We start from the raw sequence: 23,329 nt of genomic DNA, 5'->3' as shown, positions 1-23,329 counted from the left end.
TAGGAACAATTTGGTAAAGTATTTGAGCAGAGAATAGAAACAGACAGGTGAAGTAACTAAAAGAGTTTATTTCACTTAGGTTTAAGACACCTGTGAAACTGCTGTAGAAAACAGGTTAACTACAGTTTGAATAAGGGCACAATAGAAGAAGCATTCTTCAGTGGATAAAACGACCAGGTAAAAGCCTTCAAAGACTAATCTGATTTTGAAATAACCATGTAGACATCTATTAAATTAATCCTATAACCTTCCCAGATCAACTATTCAAAACTAATATTCTCCTGTGACACTCCAAAATCTCTTCAGAATTTCTCTTAATGCTCAAATGACTGCAGTCAATATCCTCAGCTATTTCCAGAGCATTTACCATCTTGCTTTGTGAATGCCAGTAAAATACATATTCATGGCTATGGTATAATAATGGTAGAGTGCTGAACTTTTAAATGCTTTTCAAAGGATGCAATTTCCATTCATCACTACTACCCTTCCATGAATCCTCATTATTGCTACATAGTTTTGTATTTGCTAATAAGGACAAAAATAAAATATCCAGGTAATGACAGAATTATGATTCTACCTGAACAAAAAAAGAAAATAGGAGAAAGAAAATGCATATGGCCTTTGCTCTAGATTAAACAGTAATTCAACTAAAGCATTTTGCCTCAAAGAGAGAGGCAGGTAGACATTTAATTAATTGTCACTTAACCTCAGAATTATATTTAAAATGCCTAAAACATCAGATGTAAAACAAATGTAAGAAAAATATTAACATGTACAATATAGCAATGGCTAATGCAGAAGGATTTGTAAGTAGTACACATACCAGTATAAAAAACCATGCAAAACCTGCCACTGGCAGGTAATTAGAAGAAACTAATGCCACAGTTCATCAGAAGAGACATTCAGAAGTCCTGCTGTGACTAATATATCTTATTTGAATTTGTCAGCCCCAGGGTAACTTCTTTCAAGATGAATCAGCTATGTGTAGAGTCAGCTCCTCAAGATATAGAACAGATTTCTGAAGTTTTTATCTTGTACACATTACCATGGAGCATCTGTGCTCCACTAACAGTTAGATGCCCCTGTCTCAATGATGACTGACAAAAGTCTTTTCACAGTAGATTTTCGAACTGTTTTCACTTTTTTGGATTTTATGCAAGAAATAATTTAAATTCTTTCAGTATCATTAATTTAAAATGTGTGCAGCTTAGCTGGAATTGAGCTCAAAGTCATCCAAGTTCACTGTAGCTGTGTAAATTAAGTGCCAAAATTTGGAGCTTAGTTATTGCAATATTCTTCATATTGGAAAGAAAAAGGTCATACTGTTGTATGGCTAACTCATTTTTGGATGTGAACTGTGATGCTTAACTTGAGGGTTGATACAGCAATGAAGTGAGACAAAGTAATGATCATTATGGTACTCTCCACAGCAAGGTGGCAATAGCATAGATTTGTTGGAAAAGCAGAGGATAAAAGAGGAAAGAGAAAAAAAGTCCTCTAAAAGACTTTTTGGATGAGAGTGGAGAAGGCTGATGGTAGTATGGGAGATGTATGTTGACATTTCCCGAGATGGCCAGTCAGTCCTTCTCTGGAGACAGAATTGCCTATCTTCAAAAAGTCTTAAAATCTGCTCCATATTTAGGAATACCTCCAAAGCAGCTAGAACAATTAAGCAGTCTGTTGACTGAAAATATCTGTAGATATTTTAGGAAAAATAGCAATTATTTGCATATTGAAACAATTCATGGAACAAAAATATCCCTATGGCAAAGAGATCAAGATGTATTTCCCAATACAGTGCCCTAAGTATAGAGTAAGAGAGAAGTGGTAACTATTTGTAAGATGCGTTTAAAATATATTAAAAAAATTTAGTCAGATCACCTTGCTAGATACTGCAAGATCTAGCTCTCAGTTTGTTTACAACCAAAACTTATGATCAGAGTAAGGAATACACAAGGTATTTAATGTTCTTAGAGAAGATTTTGGTCTTTCAAGTCATTCCTGTTCTTTCCCAGTTGCTATGAGAAAGGCAGTAACTGTAAGTAAATGGTCTAGCAAGTCTTAAAGAAGTATTCCAATATTTCACAGCAGATCCAAAATATTATACTATTCTTTTAGCTTGTACCCTAGATCTTTTCCAATACCACTCAATGCATACTAGATATTGTGTAAGAATTTCTTCACAGGGCAATGCCATGACATTGACAATGGCGTAGAATACAGTAGCTACTGAAAGCCTCTAAGAACAATAGAGAAAAGACACATGGGAAAACAAACATTCAGTATTTAAATATTTTAGTAACAGAGTAATAAAGTGAGACTGGGCACAATTTGATGAAAAAGGAGCATGGCATTACATATTTGCCACACGGTAGCAGCTTGTATGAAGCCAGTTACCACACACAAGCTGATGTGCTGGAGAGTCACACCTAAGCTGCTGCTCTGTGTGTGCTCTCCCAACTAGAGAAGCCATCTCTGAATTTGATTTTCTGGAATAGCATTATTTCCCCTTATTCCCCAGCAGAAAGGGGAAAGTTAAGCTGGAAGCTGGCCCTGTGTTACCAAATCAAAGATCTTAAATCAAAAATTATTTGGTAAACTGCTCTAATTACAGTAACAGAGGTTATGTTGCATGAGTATTGCACTTTGTATTTTTAGTCGGTGGTTTTGCTCATTTTCACCAACTTTATGAAAATGATGTCTAATAATGAAATCTCACGAGACAAGGTAAAAAACCACGTGTCCCATGCATTACACAAGTGTTGAAGGTCAAAGCCTGTAAACCGGTCACATCCTACAACTCTTGTCTGAAAGTGAAAATCTTCCACTGTGAAAACAATTACCTCTATTCCCAGTAACTGCAGCTTTCATTATGCAGCACTACATTGTCTTAATGGCACTGACTGATAATTAAACCAATAGGATCTAATTTTCTTGGTATGGAATGACAGGTTTCTAATTGCTTGACTTCATTCTCTGTCTGTTGGCTAAGAGTTTTCTGCTCCTTATCATGGCTGAAATTAGTCACACCTTGTGTTTCTAGGCTGTTCTCATACTTGTCACACATTTAACTGCTCTTTCTATTTTTTCACATTGTTCTTCATTCCTTGTCAGATTGTGAGTTGTGGAGTAGATATCCACACAAACAGTTATTGTCTTTGACATAAGCCTTTCTTCAACTCTCATGAAGAGTGAAAACTGGTGGGCTGGGAGGTTGGTTTTGCTTGAAGCAGCTCTTTCTGTTTGTTTCCTTACTAAATCCCCGTTAAGAAAATTATCTTAGTGTGCATTTATTTCTCTTTGACCATGGTATTCCTAGCACACGCGTGTCCCTTGGATGCTTTACTTAGCCTCTCAAATGATCTGACCCTTTGGTTGGCATTCTGCACTGGGGAAAAAGAAATGTCACTGAAGAGAATAGACTTGAGTGGTTTATCTCACACTTTCCATTGGAATTATAAATAAACTGTAGCAGTAGTTCCAAAGCAAATTTCCTCCTCTGCCTTCACAGAATGTGTAGCATAAAATCATGCTGGGAGGCCTTGCTGTGCTAGAAAAGGCGCAGTAGAAAGTAACCATGAGAAAGTTGCTGTGGAAATAACATTTACACTGCCTGTAACTCACACACAGCAGTGGGCACTGGCAGGCTGAAGGGTTTCCAGGGGATGCAGTGCAAAGGTTGTCCCCAGCTAGGGGTGCCCTCTGGGAGCTTGTATCCTGCAGAACCAGCTGCAATGTCTCCAGCACCATATTTCCCAGCAAGCTCTTATCCAGGCCTCCTCAAACCCTTATGCTGTGGCACATATGTCTGTCCTCTTGAGATGCAGCACAGGAGCAAGAGGTGGGGATACTTAAGTGGTTCACTAAGTACCCAACAGCTGTGGTGCCAGTGAGCTCTCCAAGGCTCTACTGCATTGAGGTTGTTTTTTTGGGTTTTTTTTTGGTTTTTTTTTTGATTTTTTTTTTGGTTGTTTTTTTTTTAATTACACTTTGATCTTCTACCAATCTCAGGAGAAAACTTACTTTTATAGAATTTAAGACTATGCTACTTTAGATAAATTAAGAAACAGTACACAAAAGTTTTATGTCAATAAGGCATCAATTCATCTGAGGTGATATAGCTTACAATTCAAAAAAACCTAACAAGATGCAAAACTTGCATTTGACCTGCCTCAACTTTCAGTTTCTTATACCCTTCTAATAAGTCTGCCTTTCTGCCACATTTTGCTCTTTCACCTTTTTCAGCTTATGATCAGTGACAGTTTGTGGGCCTTTTACCTAACATCGGCAAGTATGAATTATAATTTTTTTAACATTGTCATCTTTGTCATCACTGTAACACAAGTATTTATTAGCTAGCATATTATAAAGGAAACTTCAAAAATAAATACTTTGAAAATGAAATCTAAACAAAATAGTTCAGAGTGGAAAAACGCTTTCTGCATTCTCAGGAGAAGATGGGAATGAAAGAGTGATAGAAAGAAGTGCACAGCACAGACGTTGGACAGGTGATTAAATTCTGTGCAGCATACCATAACAACACAGGTGATACATCAAAATAGCAAAAGATGCCCACCAGGAAAGGTCCACAATTACAAATAAAATAGAGAACAAAAGAAAAAGAAAAGTTTTCTGGAAAGTTGTTTTATTCCATTATAGATTCACCTATTTAGAAACCAACACTAATACAGAACACCCCAAAATGGCAGGGGAAAGAATGCTCCACTGAAGATTCTCAGCAGCAGTAAAAGAAACTCAGAAGTTTTCTGCAACTGTCAGTACAACTATACTAATCTAGTCACATTAGTTTCACCTGATTGCCTGGTTTAATGCAAGACTCAATTACTTTGGGATTAACACAGCAATAAATAAAAATTCTGGAGGGCTGCTCAAATTCCTTTAAGTATCCAAAACTCTACAACTTCCCACATACCAATTGTTAGTGTAAGAGCTAACTCTACAGACATTATTTGTTCATTTTTTTCCTAATCCACTGCTTAAAAAGTCTTAATTAACTAGGAAACTAAAATGGCTTAAGTGAGAAAATTCAAGCCCACAGGAACATCAAATACTAAAGGAAGGGGGTTTTCAGTGTTGTTTTGTTGGGGTTTTTTGTTTATTTGTTTGGGTGTGAGGTTTTGTTTGTTTTGATTTCTTTGTTTGTTTTGGCTTTTTTCAGGTGTTTGGTTTTGTTTGTTTGCTTGTTTGTTTTTTTATTCAGGCCACTTCTTCCATTGTCCAAAATCAGAAGTATTGTCTTAGTATCCTCTGTGGGTTGAGGTATCCCTAACACAGAAATACAAAGTGCTCACTGTGACCATGAGTAACAGCGAATATTTACATATCAGTCATGTCTGTGGACCCACACAGGTACAAGCAGTTTAAGCAGTCAGTGTGTGCTGTAAATTGGCAGGACAATGCTGCCTCAGCTGCAGGGAAGTGGGGCAGCAGCTGCCTTCTTGTCCACATATTATGGTGCTTTCTCCCACAGAAATCAAGCAGGAATACTGCTACAGGGTCACAACAGTAGGTGGCAACAGACACAGTATACAGAACCAAGACCTCAGACATGCAATCTCACCAGCTGAGATATAAATTTGTTAAACTCACTGGTTTTCCACTGAACATTCAGGGTTGAAAGGCCTGTTCAGTCCTATAGCAATAATAATTTTGCCATGTGCCACAGAATTTTTGCTAAGCAGAGCTAATTGCGACTCATCTTAAAATTTCTATCAGTGCCACATTGTTTGTTAACTACCATATCTCATCTTTAGCAGGAAGAAACGGTGACTTACATGCATTGGCCTGCTTTCTATAAACCTTTTCCATAACTATTGAGTGAGAAAAACTGCATTTTTAAAGTATCTAAAAGGTTAATCACTTACATATATAGTTAAGAGAGGGTTGTGATCCCTGTCCTGCCAGGCTACAGGAGCAAGTGATTTACAAAAGATAAACAATATATATATATTTATGACCAAAGGAGTCAGTAAATAAGGGCCAATCCCTCGGTGTCTGCTCAACAGATACCTCCATACTGAGGATATCAGCATTTCTAAAATGCTGCTAGCCAGTTGTCCTGGGAAATGCCTAAAGACATGTTAGTGTGATTATAAGGTTTATGAAACCTCAAATAAACTTAAATCTAAATGGAGAATGGAAATCTAAATGGGAACGGAATATTATAATGAGGACAGGGTTGTCACCAAATAAAGAAAAACTTTTGCAGAATTAACAACCCATTATGATTGTCTTTGGGCCCTGCCAATATAGCAGCACAAATGTTCTCACAGCACTGTATCTGAATAAAACATAGACGCCTCTATTTGGAGCTGAGCTGAAGTTCATAAAGAAATGAACCATAAGCATTCATTTAAGGGGGTCAAGGGACAAGCATAAGGTGGGACATCCTTGCCATAGAAGCAGTGGACCACCACGATCCCACCCCACAACAGCACAGTTGTGGAAACTGCAGAACTGATGATCCACTTGGAAAATTATGCAGCTAATTTTTAAGTTCCTGCTAATATTTATCATCCAAAAGGTGCAGAAATAGGATCAAAACATAATTTGCAGAATGTGAGGATAGGTCAAGGTAAAAAAATATTGCTGTCTGTTGTCTACAAGGCGTTGGTTTACCAGACTCTGTTTTACCATGCAATACAACATAGGCACATGCCATGGACACTGCCAAGGCTGGGAATATTTGTGTCCTGTAAGCACACTTTGGTAAGGTAAGTTTACCTAGTCTTCACTTTTGTTTCTGCTCAAAAGCACTAAGTCTCTTAACTGTTGCCCTTCCTTAGTTCTTAGTACCCGAATTAATGATTATGTTAATTATGTATGTTAATTAGCAGTAAAAGAAATAAGTGAAATTCACTGAGTGGAGACAGTGAATTTGGAGAGAGAGAGTGGAGACCAGTGCCTCAGCTGGTGTCAGGGCTCTACTGCTCTCTGTCTGCAAGGCCTAGGAAGGAATTCCAATGGAAAAACATAAAAAATCTATCACCATTTTTGAAGTAATGATTTCTAGTGGTTTCTCAATCAGTGGACTAATGAGGCATGCTTTAAGTCATTTTGGCTCACATTTAGAAAATATGTGTTTCATTACTAGACAATCTGAATGGCTTCCCTAATTACATTCTGACACCTTCACACATTAACATCACTATCACTTGTCATGTTACCACATGGTAACTCCACAGGTTGAAGTAATGGATGAAGAGAGCTTTTTACTAGACACTGTGCATGAAAGTACCTGAATCAAAGAGCTGCATTAGTGGAATAAAGTAGACCTGCTTATAAAAGTATTTAATACTATGATATACTTGCTAGAATAAACAGAGCATGAAGACTCAATACATGTATCAAGCATACATATAATCCATAGATTTAAAGAGTCTGACTGAAAGTTTTGATGAAATCATTATTGAACCAATGCTTATTTTGTAAGAGCTCAACCTTTCAGTCTTTAATGAGTACAATTAAATAAAGGCTCTGACTAAACAATGACATCCCCTCACTGCTTTCTATCATCATACCAAATGACTCAGATCCCAGGGATCTGGGCTGCAGTAGTGATGCTGATCTGCATTTCTGGCCCTTTATGTCTGTGCAAAGTGACACCAGATTCATTCAGGAGACATGATTGTGTGAAAGAGCAGTGGAGGAACAAAGGACACATATTGGGAGTCTGACAAAAACTCTTGCAATCCTTTTCACTATCTGTTGTATCTCCAACATTGAGCAAATAACCTTCTAATGTAAAGTTTATTCTGCTCATCAACCCATAATTAACTGCTTTTCATGGAGGTTGAAGCCTCAGAGCTGGTAAAGAAGTCAGTTGCTTAGGACAACTAATCAATCATAATCCACCTGCCCCTCTTGCCTATGCCAGGGACCTGGAAAGACCAAGTGGCTGCTAATCCTGCCACCAAGAGCCAAGCCACCTGGGTCAGGTGGGTGGGTAGTGACAGAGTAACTAAAAGGTCAGCTTCTGCCACCAGTGAAGGACACGTTTCTCATCCAGTGGCAGCTGGAATGTCAAGTCAGATTTTCAAGTGTTCTCTTTCATCTTGGCATGCCTTGTTAACATTCAGCCTCCTAAGTGTTAAAGGTGGCTTTGTCCATCTTGGGATAAGGTGGTCCACGGAGAAAAATTTGAAATAATTTCACAGAACAATGACAAAGAGAAAGTCTGTATAGAACTCCCTTTAGAACCAGCCTCCAGTTGCTTGCTTTCCTAAGGTGCCTGCAGCAGGAATTCCTGCTGCCCCAGAGTCAGAGAAAAAAGGAAGGAACCATGCTCTGCTCAGCCTGTGCATAGAGATTAGTAGGGCATCCTTCCAGAATGGAGGTCTCTTGCTTTGACCACTGCACTACTATAGAAAAACATGGGTCACATCTACTTTAGCTTTAAGAATTTGTATCAAATTAATCATATATATGTCCACATAAACAAATGGACTTGTAGCTCTGAATGCTTGCAGTTTCTAGAAGTATCTAATTTGACATCTGATTTAGACTCACTTTTCAGCTTTTATTTTAGACTGGTGTGAGCATCCTTCCTCCTTCTTTAGATTTTTGTTAAGTGCTTATGACATCACACCACTCAAACTCTGTAGCCATTCTGAATTCTAATCCAAGAGATAGGATGTTTCCCAGTCTCTTGGAAGCATTAAAATCTCTCATGAAAATGTACTTAATGGATTGTGGCAGATCCAGATTCACAGCACACTAACTTAATTTCTTCCTTCTGAACAACGCACCTAATGCCACCCAATCTTCCGGTGTAAGAGCAATGCCTTTGCAATGCCAAAGGGTTGCACATGCACAAGTATTTTCCCCATCCTATGAGAACTTGTAAGAGAACCAAAATAACTGCCATGTTCAGTAGATAAAATTTTAATTCGTTCATAAGAAGGGGTTCTATTGATCATTGCATATTTTATTAAAACAATACCTATAAGTGAATTGAGGAAATTTGACCCCACTGTGAAGTTTCATTTCACAGACATTAAATTAGGTTCACTTTTAATCTAGCCACGGCAGACATTTTTCACAGTGACATATAAACTTTTATCATATAGTTATCAATTTTTAAAAGGCCCTTATATATACAATTTCTGGGTCCCACATTAGAAGAAGCCCTTTTAATAAAAGCAGGAAATATCTGAGACCCAAAGCTCTGTTGCTGTTTTACAGGCCATAAATCAGATGATTTTGCTGGCTCACCGTGCCAATGAACGGCATTCACTTCTGCTGTAAGGCAAGTAACGTTAATACAGATGTAGTCTTCACATATGGGTTTTGAAGCACTCTTACCATCAAAATTTGTTTTCTTTGTGATAGAATATGTGTGCTTATGTCCTATATATAAAGTGGTCATTAATATGGTAGGCTTTGTCAAACACTCTTTGCAGGTACAAGAAGTAATTAGTCTCATTTAACAGGGTACTGGCCCTAGCAATTGATAGGTGGGTTGATAATAAGGATAGAATTAGATCTTCTCCTTTCAGAATGATCTTTCATGGCCTAAAAGTTCTCTTGCTTACTTTGTAGAATATTTTTAAACCTTAGGTATCTTTATTCAGGACTTCCTTTTCCTTTTGAGACAATTTGAAGCAATATGTAGCACTGTAAATCATGAAAAAACCTTCTCCAGAATTATGTGAAAAGTAAAATCACTGATGTGCTGCAAGTCTACATCTGTAGATGATTGCAGATGATTGCACCCGTGAGGCATGTGGAATGATTACTAGCTGATGTAACAAAAACCTGAATGCAAAAGATACTGCGTGGAAAGTGCAGGTAAGGAGGAAATCTGTACAGGATCCAACCACAGGCGGGATTCTGGCATATTTGTATCCAGGAGGCACCTTTTTCATCAGCACCCACACAGACAGCTCTGCCAGCATCCTTAGTGTGGCCCTGATAGCAATTGCTGCCATGCTAAATATTGACTAAAGGTAGATGCACACTCAGATAAACAGTGAGATGTAACGTAGAAGTATTTGTCATAGCCCTCCAATTCCCAAGACTTGTATGCTCTCATTTAATCCAACAAAGATATATATGCTTTTTAGGTATATCAGATGCAAATACTTAAACAAATACAATCATATGACCAATAATTTTTACAATTAGTAGTGTCTGTTCACAAAAAAAGTAATTTTTCCTCAATATTTAGCTTAACTTTTTTACACACTCCATAATACTGTCACACTCTCAAGCTACACCCTCTGCAATTAAACATAGCTAGGGAAAAAACAGAGAAGAGAATAAAATCAGAGAGAAGAAACATCTAGAAGGCTAGCTGTGAATGTACCTGATGCTCTAAGTGGGAGACAAGGATGAAGGCTGTTCTAAGATGAAGAAAACATCAACCTTTCTACAGAAGCCCAAATCAAAACCAGCTAAGAATTCTGAGAAAGAGAAGAGCGTGTCAATACCATACAGGTAGAGACAATAGCAAGGAATTTTGCTACCCACATCCACACAGTCAGCCAAGCCTTTCATTCATATACTTTCTCTTACTTCCACTCAGCCTGACAGGTAGCATTCAAAAATCTTTCAGGCATCCTGAAGAATAAAGAATTCAATTTTATATTAAGGCTCACACTGTGTAAGAACAACACCTACTTAAGAAGCCAAGTTCTGTGTCTAACTGTTGGAAACTTGGATTTCTACTGAGTTCATGAGCAATTTACTATTGGAAATCAGGAACTTCCTGTAGGCTCCCATCAGGTGGAACCTGATGAAGCTGAAGTCAGCTCACCCTAGAGGGGTATCACTCTTTCCTTACTATTCACTCCTCCCATTTCAGAACTTCCCAAACAAAAGAATTTGAGGTACTGAGAGCTTTGATAATTGGTTCATATTTCATTAATTTAGTTTCATGAACAGTTATGAGATAGACCTCTGTGACTTTTGCTTGTAACTTTTCCAGGGGTACTGCCAGACAGAACTTCCCTGGATTTTAGTAACTCAGTCTTAGAGATTACACTGCAAAACTGGCAATACTAATTGGTGTTTATTTAATTCTGCATGCATTCTAGCAATATGTACATTAAAAGACAGAGGCATTAGCTGTAGATATATGCTGATGTGGCCCATGTTGAAAAAAATGATCTTCACAAGCATCTTGTGTAAGTTTCATGTTATTAATGTACATTAAAGGATGCAGGCACTTGAGGACCTATGACACAAATCTTCCTGTATCATTGCTGTACCAATGTAGAGGCAAGTTTTGTAAACAGAAAGGAAACACTACATATTTTAAAAGGCTTTTAACATTGTCTCATCATGACAACACACAGGAATATGGCTAGGTGACACTACTCTGTGATGGGAGCAAAACCATTTGTTAGGTGTCCTTACCAGCAACTATTCATGAAACACTGACAGAAAAGAAGATTATCAAACAAAGTTCCAGAGTCTGACCTTGGTCTGGTTCTATTTGTTTTTTCACTCTTGATCAAATTGTTTGAAAATAAATTATACTCATGTAATTTAAAGATAAAAGTAAACTAAAAGGCAGCGGAAGTAATTAGGAGGAGAGAATTAAAACTCCTGAAGATCTTGCAAACTGAAGAAATAGTCTGGAAAAACAAAAGTAAGTATGCTATTCAACAGAGACAAATGCAAGGGTATACATTTGAAAAAAAATACAAATAAAGACAAATAAAGGATGGGAAACAGTGATGTCAGGTCTTTCAGTAGGACACAAGGGCTGTAATAAATTAGAAAAACATGAAAAAGGAAAACATCTCACTGATATGTAGAAATTGTAGCAGAGCTTAAAACCACACAAAATAATGGCTCTGCTGGGGTATTCTGACAGTACTGCATTTCAGCTAGGTGGTGGATCACCCAGAGAAGGTCTAGAGAAGGAGAGTAAGAATTCAAGCTATAAAATATACATCTTCTAGCAAAAGACTGAAACATTTACAGCCATATGAAAAGTATAATGAAAGATGCAGGCAAGCTTTTTTTAAGGTTTTGTCCATGCCAGTAGTGAATAAGATGAGAAATTATGATCTTAAATTCCATAAAGAAGAAAGATCCAGGTTATACTTTATGAAAATCTTCCTAAGAGGACATACAATGAAGCAACACAATAAGTTGCCTGGAAAGACTATGAAGTCTGCTTCTCATCAGAAGGAGATGGCCTAAATTATTTTGACAAGATAACTTCACATCTATCAGTAGTCTATAACGATGTTCTTCCTTAAACAATACATATATACTTGCATGGAAACATACATAAAACAGGTAACTCGAACACCTCAAAATTAAAAAAGGAAAACTTGGAAAATAAATATATTTTATTTATTTAAATAAGTACCAAGACGTACACTATCATCTCTCCAACCTTCATCCTTTAAAGTCAAAGCCACTTATAAAAATGGGACCAGGGCATGGCCAAAATCAAGGTATTTTCCAAATACGAAGCTACCTAATTGGCATAGTCACAATATTAAAAACTCTGATAACTTTTATCTGATTAGGACAGTTTGGTCTTCACCCAGTAATAAAATGGTAAAAATCCATCCTTTTTCCTTTTAAGAGAAGAAAAAAACCAGAAATTATCAAATTCAAATAGCTTGTACTTATATGCCACAAATTAAGAGTTACTAATTATACAGTTGCTGCCAAACTGCTACACTCTTGTGATTTTTGTAATGATAGATTTGAGGATCCAACAGGACAGGCTGCATCATAATATCTGCAAATGAAATACCAATGAATGTACCAAAAAAGTAGTATAATTAGATAGAAAATATTTATTTAATTACTTACCCGCACACAAAAAGATGCATCACAAAATGGATATTTATAAAATATTGAGCTTGCAGGTTATAATCCTTTTCATAATAATCCTAATTTGAGGAAGCTTATTTAACACTTTTTAGGAAAGCTTCTGTGTTTTATCCAGTATTTTAAAATTTAGTTATCAGCCTTCAATTAATATTCAATTTAACTTCTGGCTACTATTCTGAGGAGTGTTATATCCTGGTTCCCTATTTCTAGACAAAAACAATAAGTCTTTCAGTATAAGTCTCCTAGGTCTATTAGCAATCTCTGACCTTTAAAATGCAATACTCAGAAATAAATATTGATAAGGCATAACACTGTGACTCGGGAGACCAGAGTTTCAGCCTTGTTTTTTTAGCTTGTTTTGAAGGCATCCATGGACAAACTATTTCACCTGTCTTTGCCAACCTGCCCCCATCATTAAAAACAAGCTGGTGTCCTTTATTAAGCACTCTCATTCAACTCTTCTACCCACTGAAGCTTTTCTAAGACACTGCAACTGGTTTTCCCTGGTGGGCAGCTGGAACAACAGCTTTCAATGCCAAAAAATACTTTTTTCATAACAAGATAAGAAGAGTGATTTCAATCTGAGGCCTAATTATTCTGGCAATATCCCTACCTCATGCTCTTCTTCCAAACTACCTGGAACTACAGAACTTGAATGTGGATGGTTTTACGTTCTAGCGTGAACTCAGCCCACGTTCATCCAGGCATGACAGTAAATCTGAAGGCTGACTGAGAGATAAGATAGGATTATCCCTTTGAGATCTACAGAAGAAAAAAAATTATAGAAGATTTGGTACTATCTATGGTGTTATCTATTTAACAGTACTGGAACAAATGGTATACTTCTGACTTGCAGAGGGAACAGAAGGTAGCTTGGCTGAAATCAGGTTTTTCTCCCTTTCTCACAAGTGAAAAGAAAGGACATAAATGGCAGGTTTTGTTCATTAATTATTTGGTATCCCAGAGTACTTGTAGCAGGACTCTGAGACTTCCTTGAAACTCTGTGGCTCATTGTGTATATCCAGAAACCTGAATATTCAGGAACCAACTGAAGCAATTTCTGCTACAAAGGCTTTCAATACTCAAAAAAACTTCTTGGATTTCAGTCACTATACCTTTTCATTACCTTCCAATTCAGCTGAGGCCAGGATAGCAGTCTGGAGCTCAAGCCAGAAGAATAAAAAAAAACCAAAAACCCACACAAAAAAATCCTTATCAGAGTCAAAGCAATGCATCAGAAAGAACTCACCCTGTGGGTATGCTCTGTCATTTGAAGGTACTTTCCTACCTGTCCTGAAATGAAAATTTACAGCTACAGGCTTCTGTTGGACCTTTGTCTGCTCAATAAATGTGAAATAACCACAATGTTTTGACAGAGTAACTGCATATATTCCATTTGGATGTGGAACTTACCACAGCTGCCCATGCTCTTGCCACCTTTCCTGCTTTTGTGTTCTACACTCATTTCCTCATGGGGATGGCACAACACATTGCAGCTGTCAGAGAATGTATTTTCCTGGTAACTGCAGGGTTTTGCACAGAACACAAATTGGACCTGTATTGCAAAATCCACCTGACTCTCAATCATTTTTCTGGCTGATGTTCTGACTTATACAGTTCGGATTAAGATTGCCACAGATACAGGATATAATTTTTTGTCCCATCTTCTCCTTAGTAACAAGATGATTATCAAAGTAATTCTGATTTTTTTATAGGAATTACTACTGAAATTAGACAAACAGAAGGGATTTTATGCTCTAAAATGAATCAAATATAAAACCAGAAATTAGTCATTGCATTTGCATACTGGTGATAATCAACAGTTAACTCCTTATAAAGACATGTTTTAAAGGTATTTAAATCCTGGGATCCCAGGCAATGCAAAAATATACCATAACTGCAAAGCAAATAGCACAACTTCTCTTTCTGGCATGTGCTCTACCTGAGTAGAATACTGATTGCACTTGATGTCTTTTCATCACAGACATGAACTATCTGTTCCATTCATTTCAAAAACAGTTTTAAATGAATACTGAAATGGATTTTACCAGTAAGACAGACCTATCTCATTAAAGCCACTGTAGCCCAGCTCTTGCCTGCTAAGTCCCAGATCTTCAAGGTCCATGCATTTAAATCCAGGTGGGCATTGGTAACCTTCTTCTAGCTCTCTGGAACAGTGGGTGTCTGGGATAGCTAAATTATTCCAGGTTACATTTCTGTGAAAAATACAAAATTAAGTTGTTACATAAACTCAATTCATAGCAAAACTAAATATTTGAAAGTGAGAGGACTAAAGGGAAAAGTTCATCAGCTGTTATTTTTACTATCTGATGTTCTTTGGTATACACTGTTTTCATTAATTAAGCAGTTATTGCAAAGGGCAAGCTAACACACTCCTAAAACTTCATCCTTATGTAATGACAGTACAAATACTACCAGCAGAAATTTCATACTAATGTGTAGAGACTCCATAAAAAAATGGAGACTCTCCAAGAAATAGAAGAGTTAACATTCAGCAGCCCCAACTGTTTTTTAATGCAATTTGAAGACAGTATTTCAGGCTCCTTTGCAGATCCTGAGAGTGTGTTGAACTAGAGTCAGTACTATGACTTTGACTTACAATGGCATTACCTGTGCTTGCTTTGACACTCCTTAGAAGGATGCTTGTGGATGACTTGTCATACACATACACTTGTGGATCACTAGAGTATGTATTCAGCCTCTTGTAACTTGCTCAGTACAGGTTCCCATCACAGATGAAGGGTCACAGGAAAGAAGCCAAACCACTACATGTCTAGTGCAATTAGTATCTAGGCACTGCTGTGACTGAAACAGATCTCTGACTTACTTTTAGGTCAGTCCAATGATTTGGTATAAGAGACGAAAAAATCTGAACTGGTTTGAACTGGGGCAAGGTAATTTATATAAGCAACCGTATTTTCAAATAGAAAGATCACGAGACAAGGGCCAGTGCCCCAACACAATGTCACAGTGTTGGCTATTTTTACTGTTGTCAGATGTTGTCATCTTATTGCAAGGTTCCATACTGTTGTCTCCTTATCATAAAAGTTTCATACCTTCTTGGTGTTTCTCATGGGCAGCTCCTCCAAGCACTGACTCTTTCCTCTCCATCAAGTAGCCAACTGACTCCAGTTCCCTTCTCAACCACCCAACCCACTCTTTTATAGCACTCTGCTTCTCATTGGTTACAGCTGTGTCCTGTTAAAGTCAGGCCTGTTCTTAATATTTGATAATTGGCCCAGCTGCAACTCCTTAGGGGTAAGATTACTTTCTACACTATCTTTATTTTCTTATATTCTAACCCCCTACAGTCAGAGGCTGAGCACTACTTGTTTTCCCAGTTTCTCTAGCAGGTGTGGTTGAGCTGCTGGAGGCATTGTCACACTGAAGCACAACAGGAATTTAGGTAGTCCCAGCACTAAGGGCCACAGAAACTAAAAGGATAAGGAGGACAAGGTTGTTGCTCTCTGTGCTATTAAATATATACCTATGGCATGGATGCATAAATATGGGTTATCTAAATACTCCCAAACTTTGGGAAGGAGAAGCTTAGGCAGTTGATTCCCCCTAATCTCTTACAGTGCCTAGTTAATGATCACAATACACAATCCTTTGCCACAGACTGATCACCCCATTTTCCCAGAATTTAGTTAAGAGGTAACCTTAGGAAACCACCCCCTCCACCCTGAGCAGGTCCCTGCCAGGATCTGCAAAGCAACACAGCCCAGAAATGGGGACTCATGTTACTTGTGCTATAGGGCTGCTGGGCAAATCCAAGAGAAGAAAGGTACAAATAAGACTCCAACTCTGCTGAATGAGCACACAGCTAAGCAACAACTGTTTTTCTCCCCGCTTGTACTCTCACCTAGAAAATGAAAAATCCTGATTTTTGGTTCAGTTCTAGGGCAATTTCAAATCAGACATAAAAAGCTAATCACAATGAGTTCTGGTCTGAGGAAAAAAAAGGCAATAGCATTTTCCATTCTTATTCAGGTTAATTTTGACTTCCTGCTTACTGCACAAACTATTTATATAAAACACCCAAAATGAATTGCTGAAAGTTATGAAAAAAATGCTGTTGTATTCACTCTGTTATCCAGAGGCATCAACCAGTGTCTTAAAATACAAAATTTCAAATTATCTCGCTTGTCCACAGAAAAGGTGAAACTTTTCAGCCTGCCCTTTAATATAATTAGCATCTTCTTGTTCTTCTGAAAGTCCTTTTCCTTTAATCTAACTCACAGAAGTATTTTGACAACTAAACTGGGTGAACAGAAGCTTTAATTATGTTTTTTTTTATTGCTTTTATGCACTGCATGGAATAGCATTACATTATTTGAAACCTGCCAGTGTGAAAACAAAACATCCTACAAAATTTTTCCCTAGGCAATTATAAATGCAGATAAATAATAATTGTGGTATCTATCCTGTAGCCATTTCTTCATGATACCAGAGAGACATATATATCTGCATGGATGCACACACAGACATGTACAATTCCAGATGGTTTTAAAGAACACCCTGAAATGTAGCAGTGTGCATAACTAAAAAGACAGACAGATCCACAAGCATATGTGTATTTGTTCCAGGTTTGTAAACATGCTCAGCACATGTCATTCAAGTATTTCAAAATTAATCTGTTCACCCTAATTTCTTTAAACTAGATGTTAATTCATACCCAGTTTCATGTTTTATGTTAGATTTATGATACTGCTATCCAAAAGCCATTATCATATATGGGATTAACATAAAACAATATTTTACATATATTTTTAGAAATTAGAATTATTCATTGGCACAGGCAGATTCAGATCCCCAGCTACTAGTAGCCAATGAATTACACATTATGGCTTGCATTAGAAAATCCCTCAAATCCCAAGAGGGCAGCAGCGTGAGGGAATATTATTAAAAGCATTGCTGGCTCTCAATCACTGCAATGCAAAGCATTCACTTAAGTGCTTTCTTTAAACTTAGATAATTTTTTTAATTTAACCTCCTCTTGAAGGGAAAAAAAAAAGCTGTCTCTGTGCACTGAGTATGATTTAGGCTAAAAATGGAGGTTCTCTGCTTATAGTAACTGTACAGATACAGGCCTTTTTGGATCACTGTCCTTCGGGAAGTTGTGTTCTGCCTCAAGACACAAATAAGCATAGACTGGTACACATGGACTAGAGAACATTAGATATCTAGAAGTGGCTAGAATATCACCAGATGTTTTCAGTATAAGATGATTTAAATTTTATTCCTCATTGACCATACTCATTATCAATTAAGTACTGAGATACTGATTCAGCCCATAACTAGTTTTAAGCATCTCAAAAGTCCAGTTAGGCAACGTGCTTAAATGTCTTGCTGAACAGGATAAATTGCCTAGATAAATTTATGAACAAGAAATAATTTGTCCCAATAGTCCCACAATATTTCTGTGCAGAGTCTGTGGAGTGCAGCATCAACCCAACAGGCGAGCTGAGAAATTAGTTCTCTACAGGAACACCAAGGATGGGGAAGGAGATAATTGACTCTACTTCACTTGATAGGCATCCTTCAATACCAAGATTGTTGCAAAAGACATAGGACTGTTACTCTGACATGTTTTTATGTCTGAAGAATGTTATGATTACATACATATGTATGCCACATGAAGGACATGAATTGATATCACTTGGGAGTACAGTGCCTGTTTTCCATGGCATCTGTTACAAAACTGGTCTTTCAACCACCATGCGCTCATGTGAGAACAATCCCTCTTTCAGCACCTTCTCCTTATCAGATCAGTTCTTCAAAGAGGGGTTTTCACACCCTAAGAGACAAATTACCATGGAAGATTCTAGCTTCCTGTTTTCTGTTAGCCTGACTTTCTCTGCTGAAAATAGAGATGGGGGGAAAAAAAAGGGATTTTTTTTAATTCTGGTATTCTATTAATTTTCTAGGATAACACCAGAAAGCCATTCCAAATTAGAAAGCTTCTTGTGCAGTTTCCAGGTCCAGAAAATCTGAAAAAAAACCCCCAAAAAAAACCTAAGTAGTGTACTTATTGGTTTATTGTTAAGGTATAAGGAATAATTTGAAATGGTTGATTAAGTAAAGAAGTTAATAAGTAAAACTTAACTGGAGCTGAAAGGTTTTCTGTATTTGTTAAAAGGAACCCTGTGTTTGTCCCTGTACAAAACCAGGCTGCCCAGCTGCTGACTGGAGAGATACTGCATGTTAAAAATATCATAGCAGACATAAAAAATGGCTGGTCAACCATGATGCAAATAAGTAGCAATGGTGCAGCTTCCAAAGAGGGAGCAATACATTAACTGGGGCTCAGAGGAATTGGCACTGTGTTCTGTGCTATCTATTTCCATTAGTGACCTGGGAGACCCTATGAACCCAGCTACATCAAAATCACACCAAGCATATGATGAAGGAGAACAAAAACCTTTGAGAACAGAGAATGATTATGCAGTTCTGAAGACTTTAAAGGTTACTCTCAGTAACTGTGATTTAATGTCAAGCAACAAATTCAGAAAGTGATAGAACCTAAACAAAAAATGGACACTGCTGTATAGAAAGTACTAATACCAAAATAAGCTTAGATCACATGACTGATAAAAGATTTTTCTTTTAGATATCAAGAATTATAGGTTTTTTCTTTTGCTAGACATCTAACTGAACATGGAATTTTGAAAAAAAATAATCCAATCCTATATGTTTCAGAAGAGATGCTTCTGCTTTGCCATATTGCCAGAACACAAGGGAAAAGCACCAAGCTAGTGAGACTCTAGCAATAAATAAATAAATCCAGAGAACTCCATGTTACACAGACCTTTTTCCTGAAGCTCAAATTAAATGAATGCTGAGCTAGGATCTCTCAGTAAATGCTTTCTGATGAAGTAATACTGTGTTTCTACATTGACTTTAGACAAGTTATCTGATGAATATTAATACACTGCTCTCTTACATATATAGGTCAATGATATCTAATAATTTGTCTTTATTCTGAAAATCAGGGTCATCTACTACCACAAAACAACTTCCCTGCACTATTCAACACAATTATTATAGTCCACAAACTATTTTTTAAAGCTTTAAATTTTATCTCACATCAGTATTTTATGAAATGAGATGTAAATTAAAAGCTGAATTCATACTGGGAAAGTAAGGTCAGCTGTGTCATAATCATCCTGTTTTTTTGGTGCTTTTTTTGAAACAACAGAATACAAAAGCAAAATATGTATAGATGTATATTAATAGTAGTGGAACCTCTGAAGTCACAACTCTGATATAGAAAATGCTAATTGCTAGGGTAGCAAACAAAAACTTAGTTTTTACAAATATATTTCTAATTCAATGAATCATAAAAAAGAACAGATTCTCACACCAAATGCAGAATAAGTTGTTTAATCACCAACACTTCACACTCTAGATTTAAAGCTCCCTCCCACAACTGAGTCAATGTAAATAGCCAAAACTTGTAACTCAATTTTATTTTCCTCACACTGATTACTGCTGCCTTGGGGATGCCTCATGGTAGCCATCAGTATTTAGATGCTGATCTAGGAGGTCCCAGGTCTCTGAGAGCTCTGTGTCCTACTTAAGCATCTTGAATACATCAGTAACACCAAATGCCTGCCCAGGGGTAAGTGCATCAAGTTAAAAACCCTTCAAGTTAAAAAAAAATGACACTTCCTATGATCAGCCAAGTCCTTAGCCTTAGTTTGTTTTCCCCCCTGTACCTTCAGCCAGTTATAGAGCATATAATCTTGTTCTCCAACCAAAAGAATTTCCTTAAGGAAGAGAATTTACAGAGATAAAAAGAAAAAATACTCATGGCATAACTATAATTAATTGCTGTAATTTTATACCAATAGAAATGAGAAAATCTGTGGTTAAGATTTTTATGACAATATTATACAGAAACATTGTGCAGAAAGGAAGTTTTAAATTACTTTTCTAATTAGACCTTATCCTATTAAAGGCTCAGATAATTCATGGCAATTGCTATACACCTGATGATACCATTAGGTAGTAAAAATATTTGAATTTTTATTTAGTATTCCGAGTTACATTTGTTTTCAGAAACTCTGGGAAGTTGAAAGACAGGAAGCCTAGATGGAAAATTTCTTGCTTTTTATCTGATTCCTTGCAAAAAGTGAAATTGAGAAAGGTTAAAGTTTATTTGTTGCATAGTGACCATGAAAACAATCTAAGTACCTAGGCAAATTTCCTTTGATTTTTCCTTTTATATGTATCTCTTATTTCCAAAGCCATGTCTTAATTCTTTGTGTGCTCATCCAATCAAGTACTTTTCTCCTTCTTCTTTTCCTTCTCTAAGTGGGAAACTCTGCACATACAACAAACATACACTGCTGTCAAGAGATAGCTCCTAGACTACTTCCTTACACTAGTGCTCTTTTTATGGGCCTAACAATAATAACAGCTGCTTCTGCACAATTGTTAGAATAGTAACAATATTGTGCTATTGTATTTGTAACAGCTTTGTTTGTATCACAAAGTCTTCTGTTTACTATTTTAATAATTATTACCCCATTATGATCTCAGCTTAACAAGGACAATATTAACAAATAAATCATGGATATTGATATCTGTAAAATTTGCAGTAGTAAGTCATTATGATTGGGCATAATTTTTTCAACTTTGCACTCAGTCTTGTCCCTGTAGTGAGACACACATATGATTGTTAACTTCAGTGAAATGGCACCATACTGCAATTGAGTTTTACTGATACACCTTCTAATTGGTGCAGAAATAGATGGTAACTTAGAACAATGCTGCTGCTGGAGCCATTACAGGTTCGAGAGAATCTAGGACTGTCATCCAAAATCACTGGTGAAAATGAAAGAAATGTCAGAGAGTAGCTCTCTGGTTTAAGGACTGCAGATTTGTTTAGGCATAATTCTTCCTCTGATGTTTTCTAATCTTAATATTCCTGAGTATTCCCAAGGGTCATTTTTAAATATTTTACTTTTGGTCAAATTTAAATCTAAAGTTTCATGTACCATACTTTCAGAGCCAGTTTCCTGTTTTTAATCCAACAACAAAATCTGTGTTATCTTTTAAACTCTAAGTGCAAAGTTTTCATCCATATTTAATGTTTCTCATAATTATATCTGTAATTATAACTATAAAGCTTTCAACTCTTTCTGGTAACAGATTTTGTCTTATATCTATTCATTACTTTTATCATATTGAAAGATAAGATAGGGCATGCTTAAGGACTCATGGCTTTACAAACAGCATAAACACAAAGCTTAAGATTTGGCAACGTTCCGTATTTTACATTTTAGCTTGGCAAACATAGATTCTACTAATCAAGAATTAGTAACTGAAGAGAATACCAGACAGCATCTGCTAGGGATAATTATATTCAAATCAACAAGCCCAAATAACCGAGGGCATCTCTTCCATTAATTTTTGATAAATCTTGAAATAGCAGGGAAATTCCGGAAGAATGCTAATGTGCCATTAATTTTTAAAGAACAAGCAGCCCAAGTGCTTAGCCTAACATCAAGCAAGACAAAAGAAAGAGCAAGCTGATAAAAAGCCTAGTTGGTAAAGAGTAAAGAACATTAATGTAATAAGTGGCAGCCAGAATGGATTTAGAGAAAATAATACTCATCATAGCAACATGATTTTTGTAAGATTACAGATTTGTCAAATGAAATTGCCTATCTTGGACTTTGTAAAGCAATTCATTCAGTAACATATGGCTGATTAAAAAGTTGGCACTATATAATATCAATAAAGTACCAGCTAAATGGGCTGAAAACTGATTAACTGACATGTCAAAAACACTTCCCAGTGAAATTATCAAAATGATCTACCAGAAAAAATGAGGGAGAAACATACGAAAATAAGAATAAGGGTGGAAACACAAATAACAATAAGAACAAGGCATTATGACAAGTTATCGGAATTACTTGGTTAGCTTGATCAAATAACCTAAAATATGCTTTAATACAGCCAAATGCAAGGTTATAATGGCAGGATCACTGGCCTGTGGCCTATGCATTAAAAGGGATAAGAGGATGGAAATACTATGTTATAGAATATAGGTGCCACACAAAATTTGAGATGAGGGGATATAACAAGGCATCCTCTCATATTAGTCCCAATAACATCATGGCAAGAAGAAACTGCTTCCCCAGACTGTACACACAAAAGCAATAATGAATTAATGTTCTTCTGCATATGAAACTCATACAAATTATGATTAGTATTACATACAGATTTTTGATCACAGTTTTAATATTTTAAAAACTGAAGAAGTCATAGAAAAAATGAAAATGATAACACTGAAGAAGATGGTTTGCAGAAAAAGATCTAAAGAGCTAAATAATGTTAGTTTATTGAAACACATATTGAAAGGTGCTTCAATTGTTCTAAGTGGATTCACACAGAGAAAATACTAGGAATTAAGGTTCTGTGTAATCTGGCATAAAAAATTATAACAAGAATAAGATTAGAAAGCTAACAGTAG

The 23,329-nt window shown here is 36.6% G+C and overlaps 1 protein-coding gene across 1 annotated transcript in view; it reads right to left on the bottom strand.

Moving 5' to 3' along the window:
• The window catches only part of NALCN (sodium leak channel, non-selective), a 226,998-nt gene that overhangs the window by 160,383 nt on the left and 43,286 nt on the right, over window positions 1-23,329 (bottom strand). The window contains exon 7 of the mRNA XM_036406770.2: window positions 14,884-15,038. Within this exon, the coding sequence (XP_036262663.1) occupies window positions 14,884-15,038 (155 nt within the window). The remainder of the gene's footprint in view (window positions 1-14,883; window positions 15,039-23,329) is intronic.

The sequence above is a fragment of the Molothrus ater genome, chromosome 2 (assembly GCF_012460135.2).
Source record: "Molothrus ater isolate BHLD 08-10-18 breed brown headed cowbird chromosome 2, BPBGC_Mater_1.1, whole genome shotgun sequence".
NCBI lineage: Eukaryota > Metazoa > Chordata > Aves > Passeriformes > Icteridae > Molothrus > Molothrus ater.
This window is presented reverse-complemented; position numbering and strand designations above follow the sequence as displayed.